The sequence below is a fragment of the Struthio camelus genome, chromosome 4 (genome assembly GCF_040807025.1).
Source record: "Struthio camelus isolate bStrCam1 chromosome 4, bStrCam1.hap1, whole genome shotgun sequence".
Taxonomy (NCBI): Eukaryota; Metazoa; Chordata; class Aves; order Struthioniformes; family Struthionidae; genus Struthio; species Struthio camelus.
In genome coordinates, this window is record NC_090945.1 from 62,224,292 (window position 1) to 62,236,415 (window position 12,124).

Genomic DNA, 12,124 nt, shown 5'->3' on the forward strand with positions numbered 1-12,124 from the left:
AGCTTGGCCTTTTTCTTGTGGAATGTTCAGCCCATCTTTCACCATTCTGTCTGACCTCCCATGTGACTTACAGCTGCTTTTTCTCCCTGCAGAATTAGGCCATTTCAGCAGCTGATGAAAACCTTTGTATATGCTGAATGTTCATACAGCTTGGTAAGTTAATGCAGTCAGTAACTATTGCATTGCTTGCTTGTTACAAGTTAAAAAGTTCAATAATGATCTGGTCATGGTCCCGTGCCTTGCTTACACACACAATTGAGTGGACTGGAAACTGTAGAAGGTAGGTGATCATGATATACAAACTTCCAGACTGGAAACAGAAAGTGAATATTGTAGACTTCCATGGGGGAGGATGAGAAATGTATTCACGGAGGTTTTACCTCCAGAGGATCTTTTAGAAGACGCAAGCTTAGGAAGGCTTCTGGGTGGTGTTAGTTGTTTTAGTGGGATGCAGGCTTGAGGAAATGAAAAATCCTAGTGTAGTTAAATGAAAAGTTATACAACTAGGAATAAACAATCTGTGCTATTGCTATACAATAGACATCTGGATCATGAAAAATGGTCATGACTGAAAAGGGCTTAGGAGTCACTGTCATCATCAGCAAGCTGGCCGTGAGCTCCGAGGGCATGCCAGAACAAGGTCTAACATCATCTACAAATGTGGAAAAAAAGGACTAGCAATAGAACATTACATGCAGTTTCTGTGCCCATCTTTCCAGCAGTTATGGAAAATGAAAGCTGGTGCAGAAGCCCACCTCATAAACGGTCAAGGGCTGGGAAAATGCTTCATAGTGCTTGCATACTCAGTTTACCTTAGTTAAGAGCAGACATAAAGACGACCCAATAACACCAAAGCTACGTCTACGTGGAATGGTGTAGGCAGACATAACTGAGCTCACGCTGTACTCCAAGCTTGCTGGGCGTAGGCCAGCTCCACACTGGAAGCCACATAACTACCATTAGTACTACACTGAGCCCAAGCTAACAAACTTGGCTAGGAAGCAAAACAATTAAGGCTAGGTTCTGTGACAAATGAATACAACTGTTTCATTTGGTAGGTTCAGAATATCTCAGATCACAGACAGCTCTTTCTGAATCTACATATAGAAAACTGTGAAGACATGCCTCAAGAAAGTAGCCAAGGGTCAAGAAGTGAAGGCAGGAGCTGGATTTGAAACAGACAGTACTAGCAACTGCTGGGTAGAACCCATACTTGGTAGCCAGGACAATGGGGGAGAAAACGTCAAATCTTACAGAGCTCTTTATTCCGATGGTCGATCAGGAAACATGTCTGTTGGCTCTAGTTTTCAGGACTTCATTCTTGTTTGATCTTCTCTCCTAGATCAAACTGCCATTGAAAGAGAAAGACTGATCATCTCTTGATGCCTTCTGGATCATAACCTGTTGTTTTTCCAGAAGATATGCTTCTGCAAAATGCACAGGATTGGAGTCTGTAAAAGAGCAGGCGACATCAAGTGATCTAGTGACTCTTGCTGACCCTAAACTCTCTAAAGCACATACTTCAGTCCCCAGTGACTAGATTTTTCATCTTAACTCATTGGCATTTCATCATGATATGCTGGTTAAGTGACACAACGGAGCTTGCAGACAATGTGCCTTGTGTCTTTGTTACATGAATGTCCCATCTTTAGATTGCAAGATAAAGTTGTTAGTGAGAGGAGAATATAGTATACTTTCCCTTAAAAGCCCCTTCTATAACCTCTCCTCTGAAATCACATTGCTGTGATTAAATATTACTGGAATTTGTAGGCCACATAGCAGTGAGACATTGCATGTTGCTTGCCAGGATCTCTCTGGAGGTCACACAAAGGGTTTGGGTAAATCCCTGCTGTCAGCTCTTTGCTTCTAAATTCTCATTTCCTCCTTCTCTCACATATGCTTATGTTCCTTTAACCATAGAACTTCCTACTTCTTTTTCAGGCAAAGGCTGACAATGTATTTTTTTTTCCTTTTTTAAGGCATGAATTCTTAAAAAAGGGGAAACAAGATCTACTGTACTTGGGCCACAGACAAACACTCAGCAAATAATAATTAGCATGGATCCACTCAGATGTTCAAATATATATTCCTTTAATTTGTCCACAATTTTAAGCAATTGTTGCCCTACTCTGAACCTATTTAGTAACATCTTATAAACATTTGGCACAGTGAAACTAGTACTCCTTTCTGGAACTGAGTTGCTTAGAACAAATTATGAGAGAATCTAAAATGTTGCACTTAAAAAATACATATATTAATAATTCTGGATACCTAAAGATGTTCTGAGGATAGAACATACCATTTACACGTTTCATTTAGGCTAGAACAGACTATGTTTTTCCTTTCACATACAGAACTCGACAGCTACCACAGTATGAATAATGGCTTGTCACGGCATCTTTCATTCTAGCCAGCACATCTACACTAGCATACCATAATATAAAAATCAGTAGTTATATATGCCTGCATCAGGCAGTCTGTTTAAATCCTGCAGGAGCTGAGTGAGCCATCCACGGTTTCTGCAGATTACAGATCTGCACAGGTAGGACAAAATGCCCTCTTCTCTTCTGACCCACTATCGTTTTTATTTTCCTCCTGCAAAGTCAGTGCATTAAAGCAATCTTTCAGTTCTGCTGATATAGTTTAGCAGCTTAGTGCCAAACAATAAAGCTAAGGTTGCAGAATTTGCCTGTCAAAAATAAACCCAAATTTCATGAATAAATTTTTTCTTGTTATTAAAGGTAAGGTGAGTGGCAGGTGAGATTAACTCGTACCAACAATGAGAAAAAGTTTCAGGCAGGGGTCTTATGTTTGCAGATCGGAACCGTGGGTTGTCTTCATTTCAAATCCACTGAGGTTATACATTATAATAGTGTCCATGGCAAGAAGTCGTAACTAAAGTATTTATTCAATTTTGATTTCTAAATACTATTGAAACCAAAGTTTGTTCTCAGCACCATAAGAAGTTACTGTGTGTCCCAGAGATATGCCAGATGCTGTTTGAAGGTAGTTTCCTATTACAAAGACTTCCTTTATTTTCCATTCCAGCAGGAAAAACCCTTTCATGACCAAAGGGCTAGGTTATGCTATCAAGTCTTAGCTGACCTTCTCCACTGTTTGAAAAGAATAGCACATTTTCTTAATCTGAGAAATCTTGACTGCCCTGAGCCTGCCTCCATACATGTACTTCACCGACTGCAGAAAATCCTGAAGATTTTTGGAAGCTGACTGAGACAGCTTCACTGTGCTCAAATTCATGTTGCCCCTCATTTCAACAGATATTTGCACTCATACCTCTTCATGATATGTTAGGCATCTCACTGCAGAGATTCAGGTCTCAAAAAGGTCACAGTATTATCATGGTGGGCCCTACATACTCTCTTCTTGTCAGTCCATCCCTTTTCACTTTTAATAAGCATCTTAGTATTTCCTTCTCTCAAAAGGAACTCAAAGTTTATTAACCACCTTTTTGATTAGTTTCTTGTGCAGAAGGGGCTCCAAATGCTCTGTAATTATTCCTTACTTACCTACTGTTCATTATATTGCTACTTTGTCAATTACAAGCTTCACTGTTCCTTTATGTGTCTGTTACCCCTGTCTCTAACCACTGAAACCACCACTCGAGATTCCTTACCAAAAGTACCAGACATTATGGATGCAGCAGGTCATTAAATACTAGACAGCAACCACATTGCAATTTCTGTTTAGTTTGTTTTGGGATCAGATTTTTGTGATCATATGTGCTAAGGGAAAAGTGCAAATATGGAGCTGGGGAGACATGCACGTCCTCCTAATCCCATCCAGTAGCTATGGCTTCATGAGCACAAAAGCCGAATCAGGGGTCGACTTCTCCAACTGCTCAGCTCTTCTTAAGTCATACATGCAAGAAACATTTGTGGGGTCAGCTGCTGCCTTGGCAATTCCAGGTCTTTTACATTGCAAGACCTTTCACTGTCTACAGAGAAAACATCTTAAGCAGAAACATCAGATGCTAGAAATATGGAAGAAAAAAGACTCTGTATGGTAGTGTTATAGCTATTCATTCACCCTATAAAGCTAATGAAAATAAATCTGAGAAAAAAATAACTCTGAAACAGAGAAAGACTTCTTAAATGCTAGTGAAACAATCAGAACCAAGCACTTTCAGAGAAGTAGGTTGAGTCAAGTGGTAGCAAGAAGATTCTCTTTTCCTGAGGACCGTTTTGATTAGGTTGACTTGCAAATAACCAGTAGGAAATGGAAACCTGCTGTCTCATTAGTAACAGAAGAACAGACAGATACAATAGGTAATTGCTGCATTCCGCTTTTAGCTGGAAGATGAAAACTGTATTTATATCACCTTTCTAGCAAGTAGTATACTGTAAAATGTTAATGGAAATAAAGATATCATGGAACAGTGAGGAACAATAAAAGAAAGAAGTAGGCAGTCAATTGAATCTAGGCCTGGTATGACCTTTGTCAGAAGATCTTTGTAGTCATTTTACTCCAAACTAAAAGCATAATCCCAATTTCATCTCCTTCTGTAGCAGCAATTTCTACTTGTGAAGTACAACCCTTTAGAAACATTAACAAAGTTTCCCAGAATCTCTTTGGGGCTCTGAAATACTATATGAGAAAGATTTAGGGGCGGGTGAAGACAAGAAGGGGGCTAGTTCAAACTTTTCCAAAAACCCTATTTTAATTATCTCTACCTCCTGTAAGAAGCGTTTCTTTTTTTTTTTAAATATCTTTTACAAATAAACTGGAAATACTCAGTACAATTAGCTAGAAGAGGAGAAACACTTATACAAAGGAGTAAGTATAGTCTTCTACATAATGTTGTACTCATTGATTTGCTTTGGGTTATGTTGAAAAAGCCTACTTTGAGGTACTGAATTCTTGCAACCTTAGGTTTGTTTAGATGAAAGGAACACTTTCTGGTAGCTACATGAGCAAATGAGTACCGAGTGATCCACCCTAATTTAGGTTATGTAAAACTAAGGTGGTGTAACCTGCACACGTTCCTTCCAGAGGCAATGCCTGGGATGCACTCCAGTTGGTTAGCGTGGCTGCCAACATTCTTCTTCCTCCCACATACCTGCTCCAGTAAAGCTCTGTTAAAGAAAGAATTATTTCACATCACAGGGCGTGACATGGTTTAAATACTGCACAATGATCTAAGGTCCCTCTGGCCTCAAGCAATCACGGCATCCACCCAACTGTAGTCAAAATGTAGTCTTATCAATTCAGGCACTTTTTGGGTGCCATCAACATAGTATGCAAATATGGTATACTCTTTAAAGTGGAAAAGAACTTGATCACAGTATTTGAAATAGATGGGGGACTAATAAGAGCACTTCTGCACCGTGTGACCATTGTGTTAGAGGTCCCAAAGCAAGCTCTAAGACAACTGGTTTGTTTGCTTAGTGTAGTACTGTGGCAGGCAGAGACACCTAAACAAGCTCTGACCAGCCTAGCACTGGAATCAGAAGCAACTTAGGTATGCCAGCTGAGAAGCAGCACAAAATAACTTGAGCTATACTAAACGGCTATATGTCAGGGAGCAGCAAGGGCAGGCGCTGCTCTGAAAATGAAAGTGCGCCAGAAGCTGAGGGTGACGGGGCAGGCAGGCAAGAGCAGTACCTTACCGACAAGGGGGCCGTCCCACTGTACCTGCACAGGACAAACAAAGTAGGTCCAGTGACAGTAACCAAGATCAGGCAACAGTCCAGACCGCTAGGCAAGTCCATAGCGATTGTGGCAGGTCTGAGGTCAAGCTAGGCAGCCAAGTTCATGGGTCAGGATCAACAGAGTACATGACCAGGCATAAGGATGGCTGCAACACAGCTCAGGCAGGGACCAAGTGCAACGACCTCAGCTTCAATGCAGCTCCCAAGAGAGGGTGAAGGGGTGGGAAGCACGCGCTCAGGCTTCTTCCAACTTTCTGTTGAATGTCTCTGAGGCCAGCTGAAGCATCTCAAAGCCAGATGCCTGCATTATCTAAGTTGGCCCTGAGCCTAGGCAGCTAAATCCCCAGGAGAGGAGGGAATGCGCTCAGGGCCCTGACACTCTCCCATGCTGCTTAGCTGAGAAGCGCTGGTATGTTGTGCCATGTTGTCAAATCAGGCTGTTTTCTTACGGTGAAATTCCAGCAGCTATTGTGATGGTCTTGAACTCAAAAGAGTTCAGCTCCCTGTTCCACCATAAGCTGTAAGATCCCAAAGGAGGAAAATCACTTAATGACATCTCCTCCTTGCTCCATGAAGATTACTATCCTTCATTCAGAGTCCTGCTAGCTGCAAATGTTTTCACAACTTTGTCCTGGGTAACAGTGACTCTTATCAGAGATTACTGTATTTGAAAAAAAAAAAAAATCTTAAGGATACTGGTTGACTGGTGATGTGATACTATTCCATTGCTACTCGGGATTACTGGCAGTGTACCCACTCCAGTCTACCAAGCAGAAGCTGGAGGGTGCTAGACACCTGCACAGGACCTGGTGAAGAGATTATATATTTTAGAGGGACTGACTGAGTTATTGCTGGTAGAGAGCTACAGCTGCCAGGAAAAGGTAAAGGTTCCAGTGACTGCACTTCCCCCTTTTCACACCGTTCCAGCACAGCATCCTCTGGACTATGGGCCAAGTATGTGTGCCAGACCTTAGTAACAATCTTTCAGACAAACACAAGAGAGCCTATGACCAGGACTTAGAAGATCTTGATTTCAGTCCTAGAAACTTAGGATATATTGCAAGATTTGATGCAAGTCATTGAAGTCCTCTGTGACTCAATTCCCACTCTAAAAAAAGGGAAGACCTATAATGTGCCTAATTCCACACAGTGTTTTGACCTTCTCATGCGATAAGCACTGCATCATCCTTCTCAGGTTCTGTATTAAGGAATGATCTCTGAAATAGACAATAGAACAAAACATAAAAATACACAAAACAGCCAGAAGCACAGGGAGTCACAGGTACTCATCCATGATGCCATATGCACTAGCCTGGAAAAAAAACCCAAACCAAAACAGAACTGAGTGACATAACACATATCAGGGCAGGTCCCCCAGCTAAAAAGGGCTGCTCATTGCTATCATTAAAAGCTTATTTTTAGAGGAGCTGATATTTTCTTGCTGCACATGCTAATATTAGTTCCTTCCACATTTCAGGTTATCCTCTGTAGAGCAGTGCATCCCTGCGATTCACTAGCACCCTTATGCAGCACACTTTGCTGCCTTTATCACGCACCTTTTGAGGCCCAGCATGTGCATACAAATGAACTCCCTCCTTCCTTTTTCCCCCCCACCCTGCTGCTTTTTTCTTTTCTTCAAGAACTAAGCATCCCTGCTGGGATTTCTATAGGTAGAAGCAGTGAGATGGAGCAAGCGTTGACTATTTCAACTGAGATTTTTCCAGGAATAGTTCATTTGGGATTTCCTTTGAGGATCAGCGTATGGATTTGCAGGTTTTTAAAACATTCAGCTTTGAGTTGGGAATTTCTGTTCACATGGAAGATAGGATGTGGTAACCATTGCTGTTACTCAAACACAACAGAAAACCTATATACCCTTAAGGATGCTCAGATACAGAACATAGTTCATGAAGGATGTATGTGCTGGGACTAGCTCTGAGCTCTGTTACCTCTTTCTCGTATTTCTGAAGGGAAATGCCCAAGGCTTCTGAAAAGTTAAGAACTGGGTAAGTGATACTGCTTTCCTCCACTCTACCACTTTGGCCCCTTGAACTGGAGAGGCCTAATGACAAAAAAATCAGCATAGGATGGTAAAAGACAAAACTGAAGCAACATACCATATATCTGCTTAAGTTTAGGCAGCAGGAAGTCTTAAAGCAACTATTTCATTAACATTCGGATCTTGGACTACTGGACTATATGGTCCCTTACTTTGCCTGGTATTTGCATCTTTAACAAAATCTTAATAATTTGCATATGCACAGGTTTACCCATACAGGCATCTCATTCAGCTCCCTGGTACAATGAAACAATTACATCTATGTGGTCATGAAAGCATAAGGTTGTTAGTTATCTAGTAATAACATCTGTATGCTTTGAGAAAAGTTTTTTTAGTTCCCATCTACCCTAAGCACTTACTTCTGGAACTATACAAATTCTTGATAAAAGGCGTTGGACTAGAGGTAGTCCTCCACTTACTTACACTCAGAGAGAAGCAAAACATCACAAGCAGGAATGCATTCCTGCAGTCACACAGAATATACTTCACCTCAGTCAACATCTGCAGATGCAAATCCCAAGGTCACAACTGGATCCTAAGCATGTTTAGGAGAGTCTGGGGTCTAAGAGTTTTCCTTAATAGCCATTGCAGATTTATACTGCAGTTTCAAGAAAAGTCTCACCTTATCAGGTTCTGAACTGTCACCCCAACAATGATGTTTTTGTTTTTAAATATTAAAAAAATGCACATACATAGAGGTAGGCATAGATTATTATTATTTTTATTGCTCTTTTGTTTAAAAAGTCAGTGGATGAATTATGGCACTAAGGTGTCAAAATACAACATTACTGAGTGTTCGAACAATATGAGGTCCATTATGACAATATTTTAAACATGAAGCATGAGCTTCAATATGGATTTCCAAAGGGAAAACAAGCCTAAGAGGTAAATGGATTAATAATAATGTTTTATCTGGAATTTCATTACTAAGTGAACACAGAGAGAATTTGCAAGAACTAGCCATATTTAAGACATGACAGAAGTCAAACAAAGCTTTTACAAACTCAAGAGTAAATTCTCTTTTTCTTTTTGACCTACATGGAGGTATTTGCTCTGCACAGTAGATGAATGTTACAGCTCCCTTCTTAAACTACAACCAGAATGTGTCAGAAGGATTTGCATGAGGAGAGGAAAAGGCAAAACAAAACCTTTTCTACATTATCAGTCAGAGAAAAAAACTGTGCTTTGAAATTTTAAAAATAAGAAAAATAACAATTTAAGAAAAAAAAACACACACCTCCTGGGTGAATCTGCACCATAACAACACTATTAACACTGTGCTTGGGGATTAAACAAAACTATGGCACTATTTAGTCTGATTCTGAAAGAAACCCAAAAAACTGAATATTCATGGATATTATTGCACTTGTAGCAGTGGTGCTTTAACTGGCCTGAAAACAACTGTCATAGTATGAAGGAAAGTGAGATTGTTTTACACATGTAATCTTACTCAAAAGATGCATTGTAAAGAGAATGGGGTCCTAATTCAAACTCCCATATCCTTTATAAAGCAGTTTATCTGGCACAACATCAAGCTCTTGAAATGCCTCTGCCACTTCAGAAAAAAGTCTTGAAGAATAGTATTTCCCAGAGAATGGGTGGGCACAGAGTACCAAATGAAAGGAAAAAAGATCAGGGGCATTATTTCCCAGCAAAAGGATGTCCTACATCACACAGCAGATCAGCAATAAATAAAATGATACTTGAAAGGTCTGAACACAAATCCTTGGATGATGTTGCAAGAGTCACAGGCTTCACCAAACCATTGTCAGCGCATTTTGCTAAACATAATGCACTTACTTTATACAGTATGTTTATCGGATAATGCCAAGTAACAATACTCTAAACCAATGGATATTAAACAAAAATGTATTAGAACTATGTACTTATAAAAACAGATGGCAACTCCCCAGTTAAGCACAGTTACATACAGTGAAGTCCAGCTCTCTGGAGTCCATCAGATTGACACCTTCAAGCATTAGGAAGCAGTTATCTGAGGCGTAAATAACACAATTAACAGAACGCAGTAAAGCTGCTGGGGAATTACACTGTCAGAACTATCTTGAGTCCATTCACAAAATTCTCTGCAAATGGTACCCCTGGGTAACTGCAGTGAGGCAGTCATCCATCAAAGGTCTTACACTGCCATAATCCTTCAACCTTCTAAAGAATGTGCTATTTAACATGACGTTGATCTAAATATGAAAAACAAAATACATAACAAATACAAAGCACTTAGGTTTAGAAGCACTTATCGAAGAATCCAGGACAGCTTTACAGTGTATCATGTATGACTGCACATGCTATTTACTGGAAAAAAAGTTTCTCCTGCTCATTATGATCATATGGCATGTTACTGTTCATAGCACTTCTACACACTAACAAGAAAGAGCCTTCTCCACGAGGAACCAGTTTCTCTGATTTGGACAGTCACCAGGCCCATACCTTGCTTTGCTACAGGAAGGCATGTAACAATGAAGATGACAATGTCATGTCCCCAGGGTATCCGTACAAAAAGACCAAGTTCTTCCCTTTGTTTTTTGCTCAGCTGTCTGCTCTGTTACAACTGCAGCTGTCAGTCAGCATCCATGTGCTCTTGTCTAATAAGCAGAGGTTTCTCATCTATGTCACCAATCTTTTTCTGCATCTTTTCCACTGTGTTCATCAAAGCTTCCCGCTCCTGCTCAAGAGCGAGAATGGACTGCTTCAGTTTGCCTTCATTGGTCAATAAAAGCTCTACTGTGGCTTCCAGGTTTTGGATCTTTCCATTAGCCACCTTCAGTGTAAGAAAGAAGGAGAAAAAAAAATCATTAAGAACTGGAACCAGTTTCTAAATGACTTTTTTAGATACATTAATACATGTAAAATAGACTTTCCAAGAGAATGGGAAACTGAAAAGGTAAATGCAATGAACGTTATTAGACATGTGTACTTCAGCCTACGACTATGGCACTGCCTGTAACAAGAAACCTCCCTCTCTTAGCTTGATTACTTTGATTGTTTCATAATTAAACTTAGACTACAATGCAAAGTGGATCAGACTAACTAGGTATATGAATTACTTACTAAATTTCTAAGTATATTGGCTGAAGTCTTGTAATTACAATTTTTATATTAACTAAGATTTTATTTACTAGAAAATTATACCCTGTAGGCATCAGGGTACAGAAATTCCTGGGTTCCTAAGGCAAAATGACAAGGTTTTCTCAAGTGAACTGAAGGTTAAGATAAGCTTCTGAATGGGACAGTCAGGAGGCTACTTTAGGCCAGCTGCGTTTGTTGAATTCTAGATGCTTTGCAAAGCAAAGACAACCTAGCCTGCTGCATCAACTCTTGAGTCCAACAAATGCAGACTTGGAGGCAAAGGGGAAGAAGGCGATTTGGTGTAATAAACAAATGGACAACACATCTTGAAAAATTCCGGTTATTGTGTACTCCCCATTCTCCTTCAAGAGGCTGTACATACCTACATTTCGCTTCACGGTGAAACAAAGTGTCAGCTCATTCAAACTCAGGGTATGAGACCTGCAGCTGAGGGCATTCTGACAAAAGCAGAGATCCATTTGGAAGTTTCAACACTGCCAGCGTCTGAAGGCTACAGCTCACCCTGCCTGGTGAGCTCACTGACCTTCATTTAATTATGGCAGGTTAACAAGATCAGCCTTTGGGGCCAAAATATTGACAAACCATGACCCATGCTGTTGGGGGTTACATTTTCTCCATGTCAGCAAAGGATCACCTTTAACAACCTTAATAGGAAGCCAAGACTAATGAAGCCCCCCCTCCAACACCGCGAAACGGCAGTGCTGTAGCAGTCAAGTTCCACGCTATGATGTTAGGTGCCAAGCTGTCAGCGCAAAAGAGGATATGAGCTTTGTAAAAAACTGCTTAGGACTGCAAAGTCTTTAAGGGGCTAGTGGGGGTAGAAGATCTTCTAATATGGGGTATCTTCACGGATGATGTCATCCTGAATCTCATTCTGGAAATCCCTCTCCCCTACACTATATCCACCAATTTCCTTGCCCACATGCCTGAAGCTTTGTGAAAATATCTTAGTTTCTACTCTGACTTCTCTAAGGCTGGTCTTAGAACCTGGAACAAGGCAAACTTTTCCTCACAGGATCAGAATTTACAGATTAAGCAGATTTTCCTGGTAAAGAGGCAAGTCTGCACTGGTAGCTGGCCTTAGTCATGATACAGGACCTACGGTCGAGAAACCTGAACCCCTTCCCTCATCTACTCTCTTACAAGTTCTGTGTCTTTGACAACGATTAAGGGGCTCGAAATTGGAAATGGAGCACATTGTCTACTTCTTACCTTTGAAGTCCCTTTCTCCATCAGACTAGCTACGTGGTCAAAAGTTTTATTAAAAGTGTCCTGTTGTTCTGCAGGCAGA

The 12,124-nt window shown here is 40.5% G+C and overlaps 1 protein-coding gene across 18 annotated transcripts in view; it reads right to left on the reverse strand.

Annotated features, from left to right (window-relative positions):
* Positions 1–8,433: 8,433 nt before the first annotated feature.
* Positions 8,434–12,124, reverse strand: part of TBC1D1 (TBC1 domain family member 1) — a 120,911-nt gene continuing 117,220 nt past the window's right edge. For all 18 annotated transcript variants that reach the window (XM_009673357.2, XM_009673354.2, XM_068943202.1 and 15 more), the window contains one exon: positions 8,434–10,504. In XM_009673357.2, the coding sequence (XP_009671652.2) occupies positions 10,304–10,504 (201 nt within the window). In that variant the 3' untranslated portion in view covers positions 8,434–10,303. The remainder of the gene's footprint in view (positions 10,505–12,124) is intronic.